The sequence below is a fragment of the Lissotriton vulgaris genome, unplaced genomic scaffold, assembly GCF_964263255.1.
Source record: "Lissotriton vulgaris unplaced genomic scaffold, aLisVul1.2 SCAFFOLD_958, whole genome shotgun sequence".
NCBI lineage: Eukaryota > Metazoa > Chordata > Amphibia > Caudata > Salamandridae > Lissotriton > Lissotriton vulgaris.
This window is the reverse complement of record NW_028249575.1, coordinates 49,882-65,907: the sequence shown is the minus strand read 5'-3', so window position 1 is coordinate 65,907 and position 16,026 is coordinate 49,882. Positions and strand designations below refer to the sequence as shown.

Sequence of the window (16,026 nt, the reverse complement as noted above, 5' to 3'; positions counted from 1 at the left end):
GGTGGCGCTGGGTGATGCTGTGGTGGCGCTGAGTGATGCTGTGGTGGCGCTGAGTGATGCTGTGGTGGCGCTGAGTGATGCTGTGGTGGCGCTGAGTGATGCTGTGGTGGCGCTGAGTGATGCTGTGGTGGCACTGAGTGATGCTGTGGTGGCGCTGAGTGATGCTGTGGTGGCGCTGAGTGATGCTGTGGTGGCGCTGAGTGATGCTGTGGTGGCGCTGAGTGATGCTGTGGTGGTGCTGAGTGATGCTGTGGTGGTGCTGAGTGATGCTGTGGTGGCACTGAGTGATGCTGTGGTGGCGCTGAGTGATGCTGTGGTGGTGCTGTGGTGGTGCTGTGGTGGCACTGAGTGATGCTGTGGTGGCGCTGAGTGATGCTGTGGTGGCGCTGAGTGATGCTGTGGTGGTGCTGAGTGAGGCTGGGGTAGCGCCGAGTGAGGCTGGGGTAGCGCCGAGTGATGCTGGGGTAGCGCCGAGTGATGCTGGGGTAGCGCCGAGTGATGCTGGGGGGTGGCGCCGAGTGATAAGGTGGTGGCGCTGAGTGATAATGTGGTGGCGCTGAGTGATAATGTGGTGGCGCTGAGTGATAATGTGGTGGCGCTGAGTGATAATGTGGTGGTGCTGAGTGATAATGTGGTGGTGCTGAGTGATGCTGGGGTAGCGCTGAGTGATGATGGCAGACTGCTCTCCATCGGGTACAAACGATGCAGAGAACGGGAACTGAATAAATGCGGGTACGTTTCATGACCTGTATCCCAAGATCTTAAGCGACCCCTTTATTGGCTGAGAAGAACTGTTCACACGGAGGAAGAATGCATTCCATACAAAAGGCAGACAAGTGCACTGAAAGATTTTTCACCTGCAGCAAAGTGCAGTGGACTGGACCGGCGCCCTGCTGGTTATGCTGCTTAGTAACATGCTTGTGCAGAGCGTGCTTGTGACTTTGTTGCTATGTACTTCTACTGTAATTGTCGCCTTCGCCAAGAAGAGACAGGCTGCCAGCATGCATGCTGTGGTAAGCACTGGCACCATATTGACTTGGCAGTGAAAAGGGTGCGACAAGAAGGGAGGGGTCACGAAAGAGAGCTGAATAGTCTCTGGTTACAAACTGAAAGCAGGCGCATAGCTATAAAGATTTGTAAGATATGAAGCACAGAGTGCCACCAGGCATCTTTTAGGCCTGTATTTAGTCCATTATTGTTCAAAGTCAAAGGATGAACTATAGCCAAAAATCTTTTAGATTTCCTCTCGTCCCCTCATTCCCCCCCACCCCCCCCCCGAATTTTATATACCGCAAATTTGACCCGAAGGTATCGGAGCGCTTCATATGAGCACCAGTTGCGTTACAGACAGAAACATTCATTTTTCAGGCAAGGGGAGACGAAGTGATTTGCCCAGTATCATAGGATCTTGAGCGTCCCTGCCGAGACTCGTAACCGGTTCACCAGCTTCAATGTCGACTGCTCTAGCTGTAAGGCCACATCCCCTCCTGTTAGATCTTTCATATTCATGCTTTTCACGCCTCCACCAACCTTGCAGTTCAAAATGTTTCAAAGAGAATAATGGCTATAGGGACGAGAAGGCAAGCAACCGTTTTGTGGTGTGCTCATTTCGGAGGCAAGGAGCTTGTAGGTGCAAATCAAACTGATAGAGGTCAATTTGATCAACATATCATTTTTAATAAGACTGGGAAGAGTAACAGTGCGATGGTGTCCTGAATAGCTCCAACACTCAAATTGATTCAATGGGTTAGTAAGAGTGGTTAGAAACGTAAACCACGTATAAAATGGAGACAAATTTAGATAGTGTCTGGTAAAATATACAAAGTTCTTTAATTGGAGGGTTCTTAGATCCCCGATTACCGTGCTTTACAGCACTCCTCGTTGACACTATTCAGTATAGTTTAAATAATGGCAAAAGTGAAAAGATTTCACACAATACATACTTTTCAAGGAACCATGCTGCAAATTTAACGAACCTGTTAAATGCAATAGGTATAGGCATTCAGAAAGCGCAAATCGGAGCATGTTTCATTTGCCTCGAGAAAACCATTCATGGAATGTGCTTCTGCATTGTAAAAACGAATAGAGTTAAAAAAAAAACATTTTTAACCTCACATGCGTGTATTTACAAAGAGAAGATCAAAGATGAAACGCGGGGATAATTACTTGATATTATAGTGATAAGTTTAACATATGGACGAGTGGCTACAACATACCACGCTTCATACAAACAAATTATCACGCGTCCTACAGGACTGGTGCTTAGCAGCAATTACCAGTTGTAAACACTAACAACTGCCTGCTCTGATTAAAAACCAATTCATAAGACCAGACCAGCCCCATAACAGCAATGCACACACAGAATGGAGCTTAGGCATCATTGACACAAAAGGGGGACTAAAAGAACTACAGACACGCAGGAGTTCTCCAACAAACCAGGCAGGTGTGTTGTACCGTACACTTTCTCTAAACAGACCAAAGAGAGTCTCTAACCTACAGTAGTGGGAAAAATTGACTGATAAAATTATGTGCATTCGACAAGTTCCAAATACTTGTAGTACCTACTGGCCCATAACAGTTCGAGTATTCTGTGTTAACACTAGTCACGTATCCGTTTTCAATATGTGCTTACCGTAGAATTTTATTTTAATTTATATAATGTCATAATAATAAATGTGCAAAGATTTATATAGGCATTTCGTCGGACGACACCATCAAAAAATAACCCACTTCGAGACGGCAGACAAGTGTACCTATTGGCTTAAACGAGGCAGCTGCTATTGCAGTCTTTCCTCTCTGTCCATTGCTTCCCCACCCCTCACTCCCCGTTCTCCTTCTTACACCGTGATATGTCCAGCACCCCTGACGATAACGGGATCCGGTGCGTATCTTAGCAGATGCCTCTCTCCCGTCGCAGCTGTCTCCTCTTCGTCCTCATCCAGCTCGTAGATGGTGTCGAAGTCCGCCATGTTGGGCAGCAGGACGCTCATGACGTCGGCTGCCACCGCGAGGCGGCGTGTATGCGCGAGGCGCTGTGACGAGCGGGCGAGGGCGGCGGTTAGAGTTCCTTGGGAGGGGAGGCGCGTGCGCATGGCCCGCCTGGATTGTTCCTCTCACGACCACGCGCCCAATATGTGAGGAGAGTAGTGCGCTGGGTCCGTGCAGTAGCTACACAGGCACGAACATAAAACAAGGAGAGGAGGCAGCCTGGTGCCCACCTACTTCTCTGCAGGAGCCACCTCCGCCGCTTCCAGAGGAGCCGCCGCAGTACCGGCTGGAAGACCTGGACACGCTGGCCACAGTGGTGCGAGCCTGGTAAGGTGGGGGGGGGTGGGTGGGTGAGTTTGCCTGTATGTGTGTGTCTGCGTGTGTGTGTGTGTGTGTGTGTGTGTGTGTGTGCATGCCTGCCTGCGCGAGTGTGTGCCTGCGTGCATGTGCGCGCGTGTGTGTGCCTGTTAACCAACGCGAAAGCGTGCGCGTTCACGAGGTCAAATCTCCGGGAGGAGAAGCTCGTGACAGTCTGCTGTCCACATTCCCCCAAAAGTGATTAAATAATTTGTCTCGCCCTAGACAGCAAAAGCTTCGCTTTTTGTCTAGGCGAGACCTAAAAAGAGGTAAGAGACTCAAATGAGAATCTAGAAGAGTTTCAAGCTGCAAAACCATAATTAATGGTAACTGGTTTCTTTTGCAGCACAAACACTCTTTTAGGTTCACATGCTTTGCTCAGATTATTTAGCAGTATTACCTGCCTTGTGGCGGTGGACAGAAGAGGGAGTGAAAGCAAACATATTTCTGAATCAACTTGTTCAACTTCATCCTCCCTGCATGATTGAAAATCAATGCAGTAATGCTTTGTGGAAATACGGTCTAAGGTCCATGTTGCTGCCTTGCATATTTCTTGCATAGAGAAGTTTGCCATAAAGGCCATAGTTGCCCCCTTCTTCCATGTAGACAGGGACCCTGGTTTTGCAAGCAACATTGGTTTGCTAATGTGCAACACAGCTGAATACTTTTTGAAACTGCTATCTCTAGAACCTGAGCTGTATGGCCCACGAAGAACTGGTGTGGTTTTCTGAGGAGCAAGTTACCTTCGGTAATGCTCTTTCTTGAAGGGACTATCTAACCTCAGATTCCTCACCTTTTGAATATTCCCCCCAGGCGTTGGACTGGATCTAGAAAATCTTCAGCAGTAAACCTGCGAGCCAGTGGCTCTGCATCAATATAATTTTGCGCCAGATGTGGCATGTGCAGGCATATAAAGGCATCACTCATGCAAACTGGTTATCAGTTGCTTTCTGAACCATCCTTACCACAAAAGCAGAGCCAAAATCAGATCAATTGTAACCAGTGAGCATATCTTTACATTGGAATCTTACAGTGAAGCACGAGGGTCGGTGAGGAATCTGCAGCTAGTTAGACCCTTGTCATAAATTAACAGAAGGTAAGTAACTGCATATTCCTCATGTTTTGAATAGACAGCAGAGTAGTCCTGCCCAGGAGGTGGGTCTGTGAACTAACTCCAACCAAAAAGTCCTGAAGGGTTGAACAGGAAAAGTGCCCTTTCTGGCAGGCAGGGCTTGCAAAACAATAGTGCCATGTGAATGTATTACGTGATGTCCACCTAGAAACCTAACAAATGTTCAGAACAGTCATCGTCCATACCAAAGCAGTGGTAGCAGCTTTGGCTCGGGTAGAATGAGCTCACAAACCCTCAGGGAGCTGCTTTTGGGTGAGTGCACAGCAGCTGTTAATGCAGAGTACTATCTAGCGTGAGATGATCATTTTCTGCACAGCCTTGCCTTTCTTTGCTCCAGAGAATCCAATAAACAGCTAATCATCCACCTAATTTGGTACGATCAATGTAGAAGCTGAGAATTCTTTTCGGGTCAAGCCAGTGAAGTCTGTTCACCTCCTTAGAGGAGTGAGGTGAAGCAAAAAAAGCCAGAACAGTGATGCACTGGTCGACATGAAAAGGAGTCACTACCTAAGGAAGGAAGGAGGCTCTAGCACGTAGAACCAGCATGTCCGAGTAAAAAGTTGTGTAGGGTGGGTTAACAGACAAGAGCCAGTAACTCGCTCACCTGTTGGGCTGATGTTATGGAGACAAGATGACTGTTTTGAGGGTAACATGCCAAGAACAGCAACTGTGGAGAGGTTCAAAGAGTGCACACATGAGAAATGTGAGGAACAAACTTAACTCCCATTGAAGCAAAATAAACATAGAAGGTGGGAAACATATATTGTAACCCCTTGACGAAAAGCATGACAATTAGTGATTTGAATGATGAGAGCTGGTCCAACAACCGTAAAAATGCTAAAAGAGCTAACAAGTACCCGTTAATGGTGCCCGAGAAAGGCCTTGCTGGGCTAGGGTCAACAAACAACAAAACTTCAGACAGCTTGGTATGGACTGGGTCAATCTGTTTAGAAGCTCACTGGATCAAAAACTTATACCGATAAGACCCAAATATATATTTGGTCAAGCGATACCTGGCTGCCAAGATGATATCAACATCTTCTGGAAGAAGTTCGAAAGCACTCAACTATAACTGTTGTCACTCAATCTCCAAGCATGGAGTTGTAGGTTGCGGAGGTTCGGGTGCAGAAGCGAGCCATGCTGCTGCAACAGAAAATCATCCTGAAGAGGTTGCCTGAATGGAGGACAAATACTCATGCACAGGAGTTCATGATAGCCTACTTTCAGTGCCCAATCTGAGACGTCTAGGGTGACTTGAGCCCAGTCGGTCCAAATATTCCTCAGAAATAGGGGCAGGGGAGGTATCGGTGGTAAGGTGTACAAAGCCCTAAGTTCCATATGTAGGTGTCATTCATTATCTGCAAGGCATTGTTGGATTAATTTGTCAGTTTTGGGAACCCTCCAGGTGGTGTGACACCAGAAAGATTCCTTAGCAGGACAGCCAGGTCCAAAAATGCAAAGCCTACCTAGCACACGGTCCACAACCCCACCCCTTCGTGCTTGTTCCATACCAGATGTTGGTGGACTATGAGGACCTGCGTCAGCTTCCTTTTAATGGAGGGCAGGAATGTCTTCCACGCCAAGGGGATGGGTCTCAACTCCAAAAGGTTGTTATGGAGCCAGGCCTCTGCTGGAAACCGGACGCTGCTCATCTTCACCTCTCCTGAGAACCTCCACAACGCAGAAGTGATGCATTGGTCAACACTGTGAGCTCTGGGTGGGGTAAGGAGAGGATTCAGTCAGAGACCCAAGTGTGATCCTGCAGCTACCGCTGCAGATCTTTTCCAGTCTCCTCCGAATCTGGACTAGGTGGAAAAGATTCTGCTGGTGCTGGGCCAACTGGGACTTCAGATCCCACTGCACAACCCACATATGCCATCTGCAGTGCTTAACCAGCAGGATGCACAAGGCCATAAGCCCCAGCAGCCTCAGAGCCATTCTCACTAAGATACAGGACAGGGGTTGAACAATGAGGATCTTAGTCTGAATGTGCTAGACTCTCCTCTCTGGGGGTGTACCTGTGAAACTACACCATGCCCCGAAAGGCCCAGATGAAAGAGAGAGTTACAAAGGAGTCAGGTGTGACTTCGGCGCATTGATAGTAAACCTTAAAGATGTCAGGAGGTTGACCAAAGTCTGGAGGTGGGTGACAACTGCCTAGAGCTAGCCCGCCTTTAACAGCCAGTCCTCAGGATAGGGGAAGACGGCACCCACAACCACCAAAGATGGGCTGCCACCAGTGAACAGCAGGTAACGCTGTGGGTCTGCAGAACAGGGATATGGAAACAAGCATCTTGCAGGTCAATGCTACAATCCAGTCTCCGGGTTTCACAGCAAACAGGACTTGGGCTAGGGTGAGCATTCTGCACTTGGATATCTGCAGAAAGTCATTTATACAGCAAAGTTAAAAAATGGTCCGGAAGTAACAGGAACAGCAAACACAACCAACTTCTGGGGCCGGTACCTTCTCTATGGGTCCTTTGGCCAAATGTGCCTGCACTTACAGCCTTAGGAGAAACAGATGATCCTCCATCAGCCAGTCTGAGGATGGTGAAAGGTGCAGCAGGGTTTCGAGAAATGGTAAGGTATAACTCCACTGAACAACTTGGAGAACCCACTTGTCTGAAGCTACTGCCTGCCAATCTGACAGCAACTTATGGATCCTGCCTCCAAAAGGGTGGCTGTGTATCATCTAAGGCACGCTAAAGAGGCTTTAGGTGGTGCAGCTAGTGGGGGTGTAAGTCTGGACTGTGCGTTGACCCAGTTGCCCTCTCCTGTGCACACCCCGCTGTGGCCACAAACAGGCTGGTGAGATCGCAGTACTGGCTGAGGTTGTTGGTGATATAGGAATACCCTACTGTAACCACGGAGGGAGTGAAATTAATGATAGGAGCAAAGGGATCCAGGGAGCGCACTGTGGCAATGCTTTCTTTGAAGTGCTAAGGACTGCATCTGCTTTATCCTCAAAAAGTCAGGAATCATCAAATGAGTATCGATAAGACTGGCCTATATGTATCTCCAAATGCCAGTGGATCGCAACCAGGCCAGCATGCGAAGGACCACACTAGTGCAATAGCACAACCAAGGGAATCAATGCTGTCCAGCTCACAATGAATGGTGACCTTGGTTGGTTCATGACCATCTGACATCCTAAGAAAGTATGGCAAGGACTAGGGGCAGTGCCTGGGCCAATGAGTTACACAAGGTGTTGAAGCAGTAACCCAAGAAGCAACTAGCATTCACCGAACATAGAGCCTGGCATCTAAAAGAGAAGAAGATCTGCTTATAAAAATATTCTATCTTCTCCAATTTCCTATCAGAGGGAGTATGGGGAACAAGTTTAGGTTCACCTTGTTGGCTGAAGCCTGCACCACAAGGCTCTCAGGAGTGCAATGCTGAATGAATGAATGATCAAATTATAGAGCAGGAACAAATGATAAAGGCGTCAAGGCGCTAGTGCTTGGAAAGTAAGCCAGGGTCACCCGGAAGGTGAGGACACCCGCGATCTGCTGATTAACAGGTGGGACCGAGCAAGGTTGGAATCGATCTCCAAGAGGGTGTCCGTAAGAGCCTCAATGAATGGAAAGAGGCGCTCAGAAATTGTTTATAAAGGCTGAAACACCTGTTAAGACATTGGTTTTGACTTCCTGAGTATGACGTGGAAGATCAAGACCGTCCTACACGCTTCACATAGCAATACAGGAGGTGGTGTTTTCTGTGGCAGAGCCGGGAGACTAAACCAATCCAGGTCCAGCAATGGACTCCTGAGCGGGATGAGAACCTGCATTTGGACTTCAACCTATTGAGCCTCAGAGTCTTGTAGTGTTTTGCCATAAACAGTTTTGATGCCTGGTATCAAACAGCCTTGGTGTGCATTTAAGAATAGTCGCTGCAGGTCTTGGAGTTATGGTCCAACCTCAGACTACATGTAGGTCAGTCACAGACATTTGTTTGCGACATACCCTACAAAGTTTGAGTCATGTTGATTTTGAAGTTGGCATTTTCCCTTGCACGCTGCTAATGTTTTTTTCAAGAAAGTGGTCTCAAGGAGACGAGGTGTAGCTCCAGTTCCACATCTGTTGGTATAGAAGGAAAGGAACTGATGGCAGCATGCACGGGTGGCAGATATATAGGCCCACGCATTTCATGTCCAGGGCGAAATGACAAGGAGACTAAACCGCTGCCAACATCTGATGGCATGCAGAGGTACTGCTGGAGATTTTCTGTATCCAGTCTGACACCTGGGGAAATATTGAAAAGGTGAAGAATCTGTGGTTAGATATCTATCAGAAACTGTGTGTCACCAGCATATAATACATAACCGCCCTCCTGACAGTGAGCAAGTAGCGGGCCATTTCTGCCACACCAGTTGGCTTTGGAAGAAGGCTGTCATAGTGATAGTCTGGTTGATGTGGAAAGGCGAGATTACCTTTGGCATGAATTCTGAGTGTGTCCTTAATATGATCTAACTCTTGTGTATGGATAAGTGTGGCTCACGTACTGTTAGATGTTGCATCTCACTTACTGTTCTCAGCGACGCGATAGCTACCAAGAACAACGTTTTCAATGTAAGATGTCAGAGTGTGGCTTTATGTATAAGGTCAAATGGCACTTTCATTAACCCTGCTAACACTAGGTTAAGATTCCACTGCCTAGGCGGTATCTCCCTGGCAGCAAAAAACCTCTTTGCACCCTCCATGAAACTTTTATCAGTGGGGGTGAGAGAAATGCTGTGTGTATAGCTCTTTAAGGCAAACCGCAATGGCTAACAAATGTACACTCGAAGCATAGGGATGTTTACATTTCAAAGGATGTTGAGATTTTCAACTATGACCATGTCCTGATGGAGTATGTGTTGCATTTTCTTGTTTTGCCACCATAATATATACCTCTTTAACTTGAAAGTGTAGCATATTCTAGTGGATTTTCTCGGGGCTTCCCTAATGATATGTAATGTAGCCTTTGGTAGAGTATGGTGTTCAATTCCGCTATTTCTCTTATTGCATGGTCAGTGTGCCTGTCCAAGGAGATTGCGACATACTGGTGTTTCCACAATTGTAATAGATGTGAGAACCATGGTTGAAGAGGACGCCTTGGGGCAATGAGAATCAACAGTCATGTTAGAACTTCAGAATCTCTGTAGAACTGGTGGGACTAATGGTATGGGGGTGAAAAGAGAACAGAGATATTCCATACCAGTGTATCAAGTGGGCATTCTTTAACCACTGAGGATAGTAGTGGCTGGATTGGATGCACTGGCAATTTGTTTTTTCTGGTGTTGCAAAGAGGTCTACCCCTGGTTTTCCCTACTATTGGAATAATTTATTTACCACAGACTGCTTTACCTCCCAATTGTGCATGTAACTTACATGTCTGCTTAACTCACCGCTTGTACCTTTTACATTCCTGGGACATGATTTGCTAATAATGAAATGTCCTTCGAAATGGCTGAGTTCCACATTGTTTAGACCACTTATGACAGTGGGTATGATTCTATCCCCCCTTGCTTGTGGATGTAAATAACTACTGTCGTGTTGTCTGTCAGTATCTACATAGTTTCCTTCCGCAGTCTGAAAGGCCTTTAGTGCAAGGGAGATTTTCTTCAAATCATGAAAGCTGACGTGCCTGCATGCATCTTGTGCTGACCGCAACCCCCTTATCTTTAATTTCTACGTGTGCACCCCAACCTACTGTCAAAACATAAGTTGAAATTATAGCTTGTGGTAATAGTGGTTTGAAGGGTCACCCTTTGATCATATTTGTTCGGTACCATCAAACCAGACCCAGGCTGACTTTGTTCCAACCACTAAATCCTCCCACGTGCCTGCTGGCTGATCCTATTAATTGTTCATCCAATCCTGTACTGGTTTCATGTGTACTCTTGTGTTTGGAATAAAGTGGATGTGAGAAGCCTTGGTCCCTTGTGACGTCTGGTAGAGGGGAGTTTTGGCTTGCATGGCCTGGGCACTCTCAATAGTCGGGTATGCCACTGCTAATGACTCTGTGACTAGTTCTGCCCCTAGAAATATTTTCCTTGTTTCTGAAGTGGGATATGATTTAGGCCAGTTTACTGTGGACCATATTATGTATAGCAGTGATACTACCATTGTCTCGTCTCTCTGCAAAGTCAAAAGTTGTTTGCTTTCACTAACCAATCATCTAGGTACCAGTAAACATGTATGGCCTGTTTCCGGAGGTGTGCTGCTACCACAGCTTGCATCTTGGTAAACACTCTTGGCACAGACTTTATTCAAAGTGGCAGGATGTTGAAATGCTAGTATTCCCATTCTGTTACAAACCTTAGCTACTGTTCTGTGTGAATGGGGATGTGGAAGTAGGCGTCTTGAAGGCTGCTGTTGTTAAAAAAAATACATCTTTTCTAGCGAAGGGAGAACATCCTGAAAGGTTGTCATCTGAAATATCTGTGTCTTTATGGATCTTTTTTTACAAAGCATAGATTTATAATAGGCTGCATCGTCAGGTCCTGCTTTGGCACTAGGAAGTAAATGTAGCACACAACTGAGTTTATTTTTTCCTGAGGCACCTTCTCAATTGTATTCATTAACAACACTTCTTGCACCTCTTTCTGCAGGACTTTTAACTGGTCATTTTTTGTAATGGCTGTGCTTTGGCAATTTTCTTAGTGGCTTTTGTATAAAGTCCATGCAGTAACTATGCTAAACATTTAGAAACCACTCGTCTGTGGAAATGGCCTCCCAGTTTTTCAGGAAGGCCTTTATTCTCCCATATACTGGTGTGCTGTGTCTAGGTGGAGGGGTGTCCGAGTCAATTGAATGAGCAAGAAACACATCCTCTAGAATTTCTGCCTCTTGGTTTCCCTCTGACCAAAAATGAGCTTAAGCTATTGCTGTTGACATTGTGTGGGATAAAGAAATTGTCCAGTCCATGGGTGTTTGACTTTTTGCTCTAAAACTATTCCTCCGCTGGCCTCTCCTCTTTCAAGGGTTTCCTCTTCTGAATGTGGACCTGTAAATTTAAATTTTAGGGCTCCCATTGACGTTGCCGTCTCATTTGACTTTTTCAACTCCTCTAGAATCTGGTCCACTACTGGCACAGAAAGCGGATTCCCTGTGAGGACGTAGTCAATAATACTGCATTGCACCTCAGGTTTAATACCTGCGATACACAACCAAGCCAGTTGTTAGCCTGCTTTGTCCGCAGCGTTGAACGTTGACTTTAGGCATGAGTTGTCGATATTGTTCTGCCCCTTATTATACTGTTCGATCTTTTGTGATCTTCTTCTGGGAGATGTGACATAAGTTCTTGTATATCCTTCCAATGCTGGTGGAAAAACCAGTATAACAAGGTGTTTGAGTTAGCAATCCGCCATTGAATTGCAGCACCTTTCTCCATTTTTCTTTTGATAGCCTCCATCCATTTGCTCTGTTTATCTGGCGGGGCATGGATGTAGGAGCATGGCCCTCTTCCTTGCTGTACACGCAATAAGTGAGTCTGGTTTGATAACATGCCTCTGGATGTCATTATGGTTGAGTGGAAGCTATGTATTTCTTCTATGCACTGGGTGACTGCTTTCATCATCGCCGGCTTCAGGAAGCCCTTCTTACACTGCTATACTACTATGCTGTAGAGTATCGGGAGGCACAGGTTCTTTTAATAACAGAATTTAGTGTTTCCAGAAGAAAACATGTATCTTCTGTCTCCACTTCCATATCCACTCCGAAGGTATTTTTTTGTGACCGTATGGTATGACGAGATATTATCTGGAGGGGAAGGCCTTTAGCGATAAGAATCTATCTCTTCCTGAGGAGAGTCTGCTTCAATGTCTTTTCCACATTTGTTCCTATGGGTTGTCGATCCCCAAGTCTTTTGGGTCAGCAGTGAAATTGTACTCCTCTTTCCCCATGTCTGTGTGCTGACCTTCCTTGAGTGTTTCTCCCTGCTCTGTCAAGTTGAACTCCTGTGTTTACTTTCCCCTACAACTCTTGTTTACTTCAGAGGGATCATGGCTTCCTCGGAGGCTTTTTTCCTTTTCATTAAACTCTCCATCTCTGCCTCCAATGGCCTCTTCTTTCTCTTGACATCAGTGACAATGTAGGTTTTAGGTTCACCATGGACATTTTCCTTCTGGGTGCCGCTACTCCATCCTTTTCTGCGCTTGATCGTCCTTAGACGTGGAGTAGATGCCTTTTGGTGTATCCTTATATGTATGTAGCCTTTTCTTTTCTGATAGGATGGGAAGTTCTCTGGGCTCCCTCGAATGCATGTTTCTTCATTGTTGAGGACTTAACTTTGTGTGACTCGAAGGACCGTGCCTCTGCATCTTGAACGTGTGTTTGGATGCCTTTTCCAGAGGCAAGTCAAGTGTTTTACATGCATGAGAAACTTTAGGTTTAGGGTCTCTACAGTGTTGTTTTTCAGCCTCATATGTTTTGAGCTAGACGTCTTGGTGTTACCCATGAGCCTCCAGCACTTCTACGTCATTGAAGAAACTCATTTTCTACATCGATGGAGCACCCTTTCTCTGCTTTTACATCTAGGATATGCCAGCTATGTCTGTATATGCCCAATCCACTAGACAAATTTTATCTCTGTGAACTAGAGTTTTTGGTTTTAAGTACGAGCATGGAATGCAGGCCTACAACTTATGGACTTGAGGCAGACAGAACATACACCCAGGTGTTTGTCGTTCAAAGCGAGTTTTCCTCTCAGACAAAGCCCCAGAAAACCTATCACCAGTGCCAAGCACCGATCTTGGTTATTCCCTCATCGTTTAATTCTGTTCTTTGAGGAATTCTCAACAACCTTCATCGAAAAATGAAGGGAGACCGTCAATGCTCCTCTGTACCCTATAGCGGAAAAAAAAAGTTAACATGGTGGTTACCTCACAATGCACATAGGCACTGTGAGATTATGGTTGACTTTATACGGGGGCTCTGCCTATGTCAACTACTGTCCACAAGGTAACAAACAAAAGTTTTAGGAAAACAAGGACACTTCCGGACCCAACAACTAGATGGTGGAATGGTGTAAAGCATGTGGAATCTAGAAGAGATTTCATGCTGCAAAAATGTATTTACAGACACACAACAAAACATCTCACAATGTTGAAAAACACCCTAGACTTTACAAAGAGATAGCACCAAACAACTGTTCTGCCCCAGTCTGTAGAATAGCTACTCACCAAGCGACTGGAAGTTGAGTGCCACCATCTGGCAACCGGCATTCCAGAAGACCTGTGGCATGTAGTTGGAGGAATCCACACGTGTACCCTTGGGGTAGATCCGGCTAAGTTGCTTCTTGTTATATCTGAAAGTGCATTTGTTAAGGAACAAACCCACTGAGGACGGGTTGTGGCCTTAGGAGTTTGATAGCGGCTCTTGATTAGGTTTCCAGAATAACAACGCGAAAAATATATAGATCAAAGAATAAAAGGAAGAAGTTACATTTCTATTTCTACCCTCCACCTTTCAGGAGCATTGAGGAAGCAGGACTTGTGAGGACATCAGAAAGAAAGCAATGAGCTCTGTGCTGTCATCATCAGCAGACTGTTCGGATATGTTATTAGCAGCAAGACGGAACTCTAAGATGTCACTGCCAGACGTAAAACATGTGTTTAGTGATGTCATAAGTAGCCAGCTCTTAGCTCTCACATAAATAAAAGCAAAAGAGGTCCACATTGTCATCAACAAGGAGACGTTATACGATGCAATCTCGTTAGTGGAAAAATCATGCATTCCATGAGGCAGTAAACGTGACATATTCCTTAGTGAGGTCATCAGCAGGAAAACCGGTGGCTGCAATATCATTGAGTCTGAGTGCTCTATGGTAGCAAAATAGTAAAAACATGGGTTATGATAAATAACATAACCTTGTGGGACACACTTGTTATCTACAGGCGTACAGCGTGCTCTGAAATGTTATCAGCTGGAGAGCCATTTGCATTGAGAAACAATTAGATCAATTTGTAAATTGTCCATCCCTAGCTTTTGTTTGTTTTTTCGTGTCTGAAAAGTTGTCATCCACTTATGCCTTTGAATGACTTAGTTAACTCTAGCAGCAAAGTATATATCACTCATTGAAGTGTCTCCCAGTGAACTCCCAGTCCTTGGTCCCCATTTCTCAAGACTCGTAGGATGTTGAGAAGCAGAAGGTTGGATGACCTAAGAATGAACAATCCTGCTTATCTTCTATTTGGAGATATCTTCCACCTCCTTCAATTCAGGCACCATCTGCATCATATTTGCTGGTTACATCTCAATTCAGAGCATCACTTTGTCGGTTTGGGGGGTGAGTTGTCTGTAGGAAGCCGGACTAAAGACTAGAAGTCATTGGTTAGCTTTCATTGATATTTGCCTTTCGTTTAAACTGTCGCGGGTGCCAAGCCGCAACGTTCAAAATGGGTCAAATTAATTTTAACACTAAATATTACAAATATACGGAAGAGATCTGCAGATGTTTGTAGGTTTGGTGAAAGAAGAAAGATGGATAAAGGTACAACGCCAGAAAAGGATACTCCACAAACTCCAATGGGGATTTGGTGAGCTGCTCCAGTCCCTTTGTTTCAACAAAAGATGACATCTCAAAGTACCTATTACGTTCTAAGACAGGGATAAAAAAGCGAGATAAGACACGTTAGCGCACTTTAAGAGAAAGTAAGGAAACTAAGACAGGGAGAAATTGGAGGTGAAAACATATTAGGGGGAAAGAAATGGGAATGATGAAAAAAGTGTTGGATGAAGAGGTGAGAGTAAAATGGATTTACAAGGGGAAGGAGAAAATGAGAAAAGGTTAAAGAAGTCTGAGAGACATGGGAAATACTGAGGAAAAGAAAAGAGAAAAACAAATATAGGACGAATGGGGAGAGACAGGGAAACAGTGATGAGAAGAGAAAGTAAAGAAAGGAGGAGAAAAGTGTAGAGAAAAATGAAGAGGACGAGGGAAAGGAAATGAAAGGGAGGAAAGATAAAGAGAAAGAAAGGAAAGGAAAGATACAGAAAAAGAGGGTGATAGAGGAGAGGAGTAAGGACAAATAAGAGTAAAGAAGTAAATCATTACTTAGTTCAAACCATGGTTATTTAGCTTGCTCCAATTTTAGATCCATGTGTTGTAATATTAACCAAATAGTGGCTACGCTGAGAATTGTTTTTCTGTTCAGTTAACGTTACAAAGTTGGTGTCTGCCACGGGTGATGTTGAGTGACTTATTATGGACTGGCCTGAACCCCACATTTCCCCGCAGCTGGGGCACAGTCTTCTGATTGATATCTATTGAACGAAGGGCCTGATCTAGAGTTTGCCGGATGGAGTACAGTCCATCAGGGTGGCGGTGGACATTATGTCTGACACCCTGACAGACTATAGATTGCCAAATTTAGAGCTCACTGAGGGCCCAGAGGCAATCTCTGTATCTTTATAGGAACTACCATCATTGCGGTTCCTGTCAAGGGACAAAAAGCTTGATGGACAGCTCTTTTCAATGTTGGCAGCTGTTCACCAAGCTTTACAAAAGGTTAAGTTTTTCAAAAACGAACAGTCGTTACTGAAAAGCAAACACCTAATGCCCCACCA

The 16,026-nt window shown here is 45.4% G+C and overlaps 1 protein-coding gene across 1 annotated transcript in view; it reads right to left on the bottom strand.

Annotated features, from left to right (window-relative positions):
• Positions 1-16,026, bottom strand: part of LOC147663541 (1-phosphatidylinositol 4,5-bisphosphate phosphodiesterase beta-3-like) — a 192,045-nt gene that overhangs the window by 130,479 nt on the left and 45,540 nt on the right. Inside the window, exons 7-8 of the mRNA XM_086950377.1 lie at positions 14,973-15,057; positions 13,641-13,765 (exon numbers count right to left, since the gene is read on the bottom strand). Of these exons, the coding sequence (XP_086806503.1) occupies positions 13,641-13,765; positions 14,973-15,057 (210 nt within the window). The remainder of the gene's footprint in view (positions 1-13,640; positions 13,766-14,972; positions 15,058-16,026) is intronic.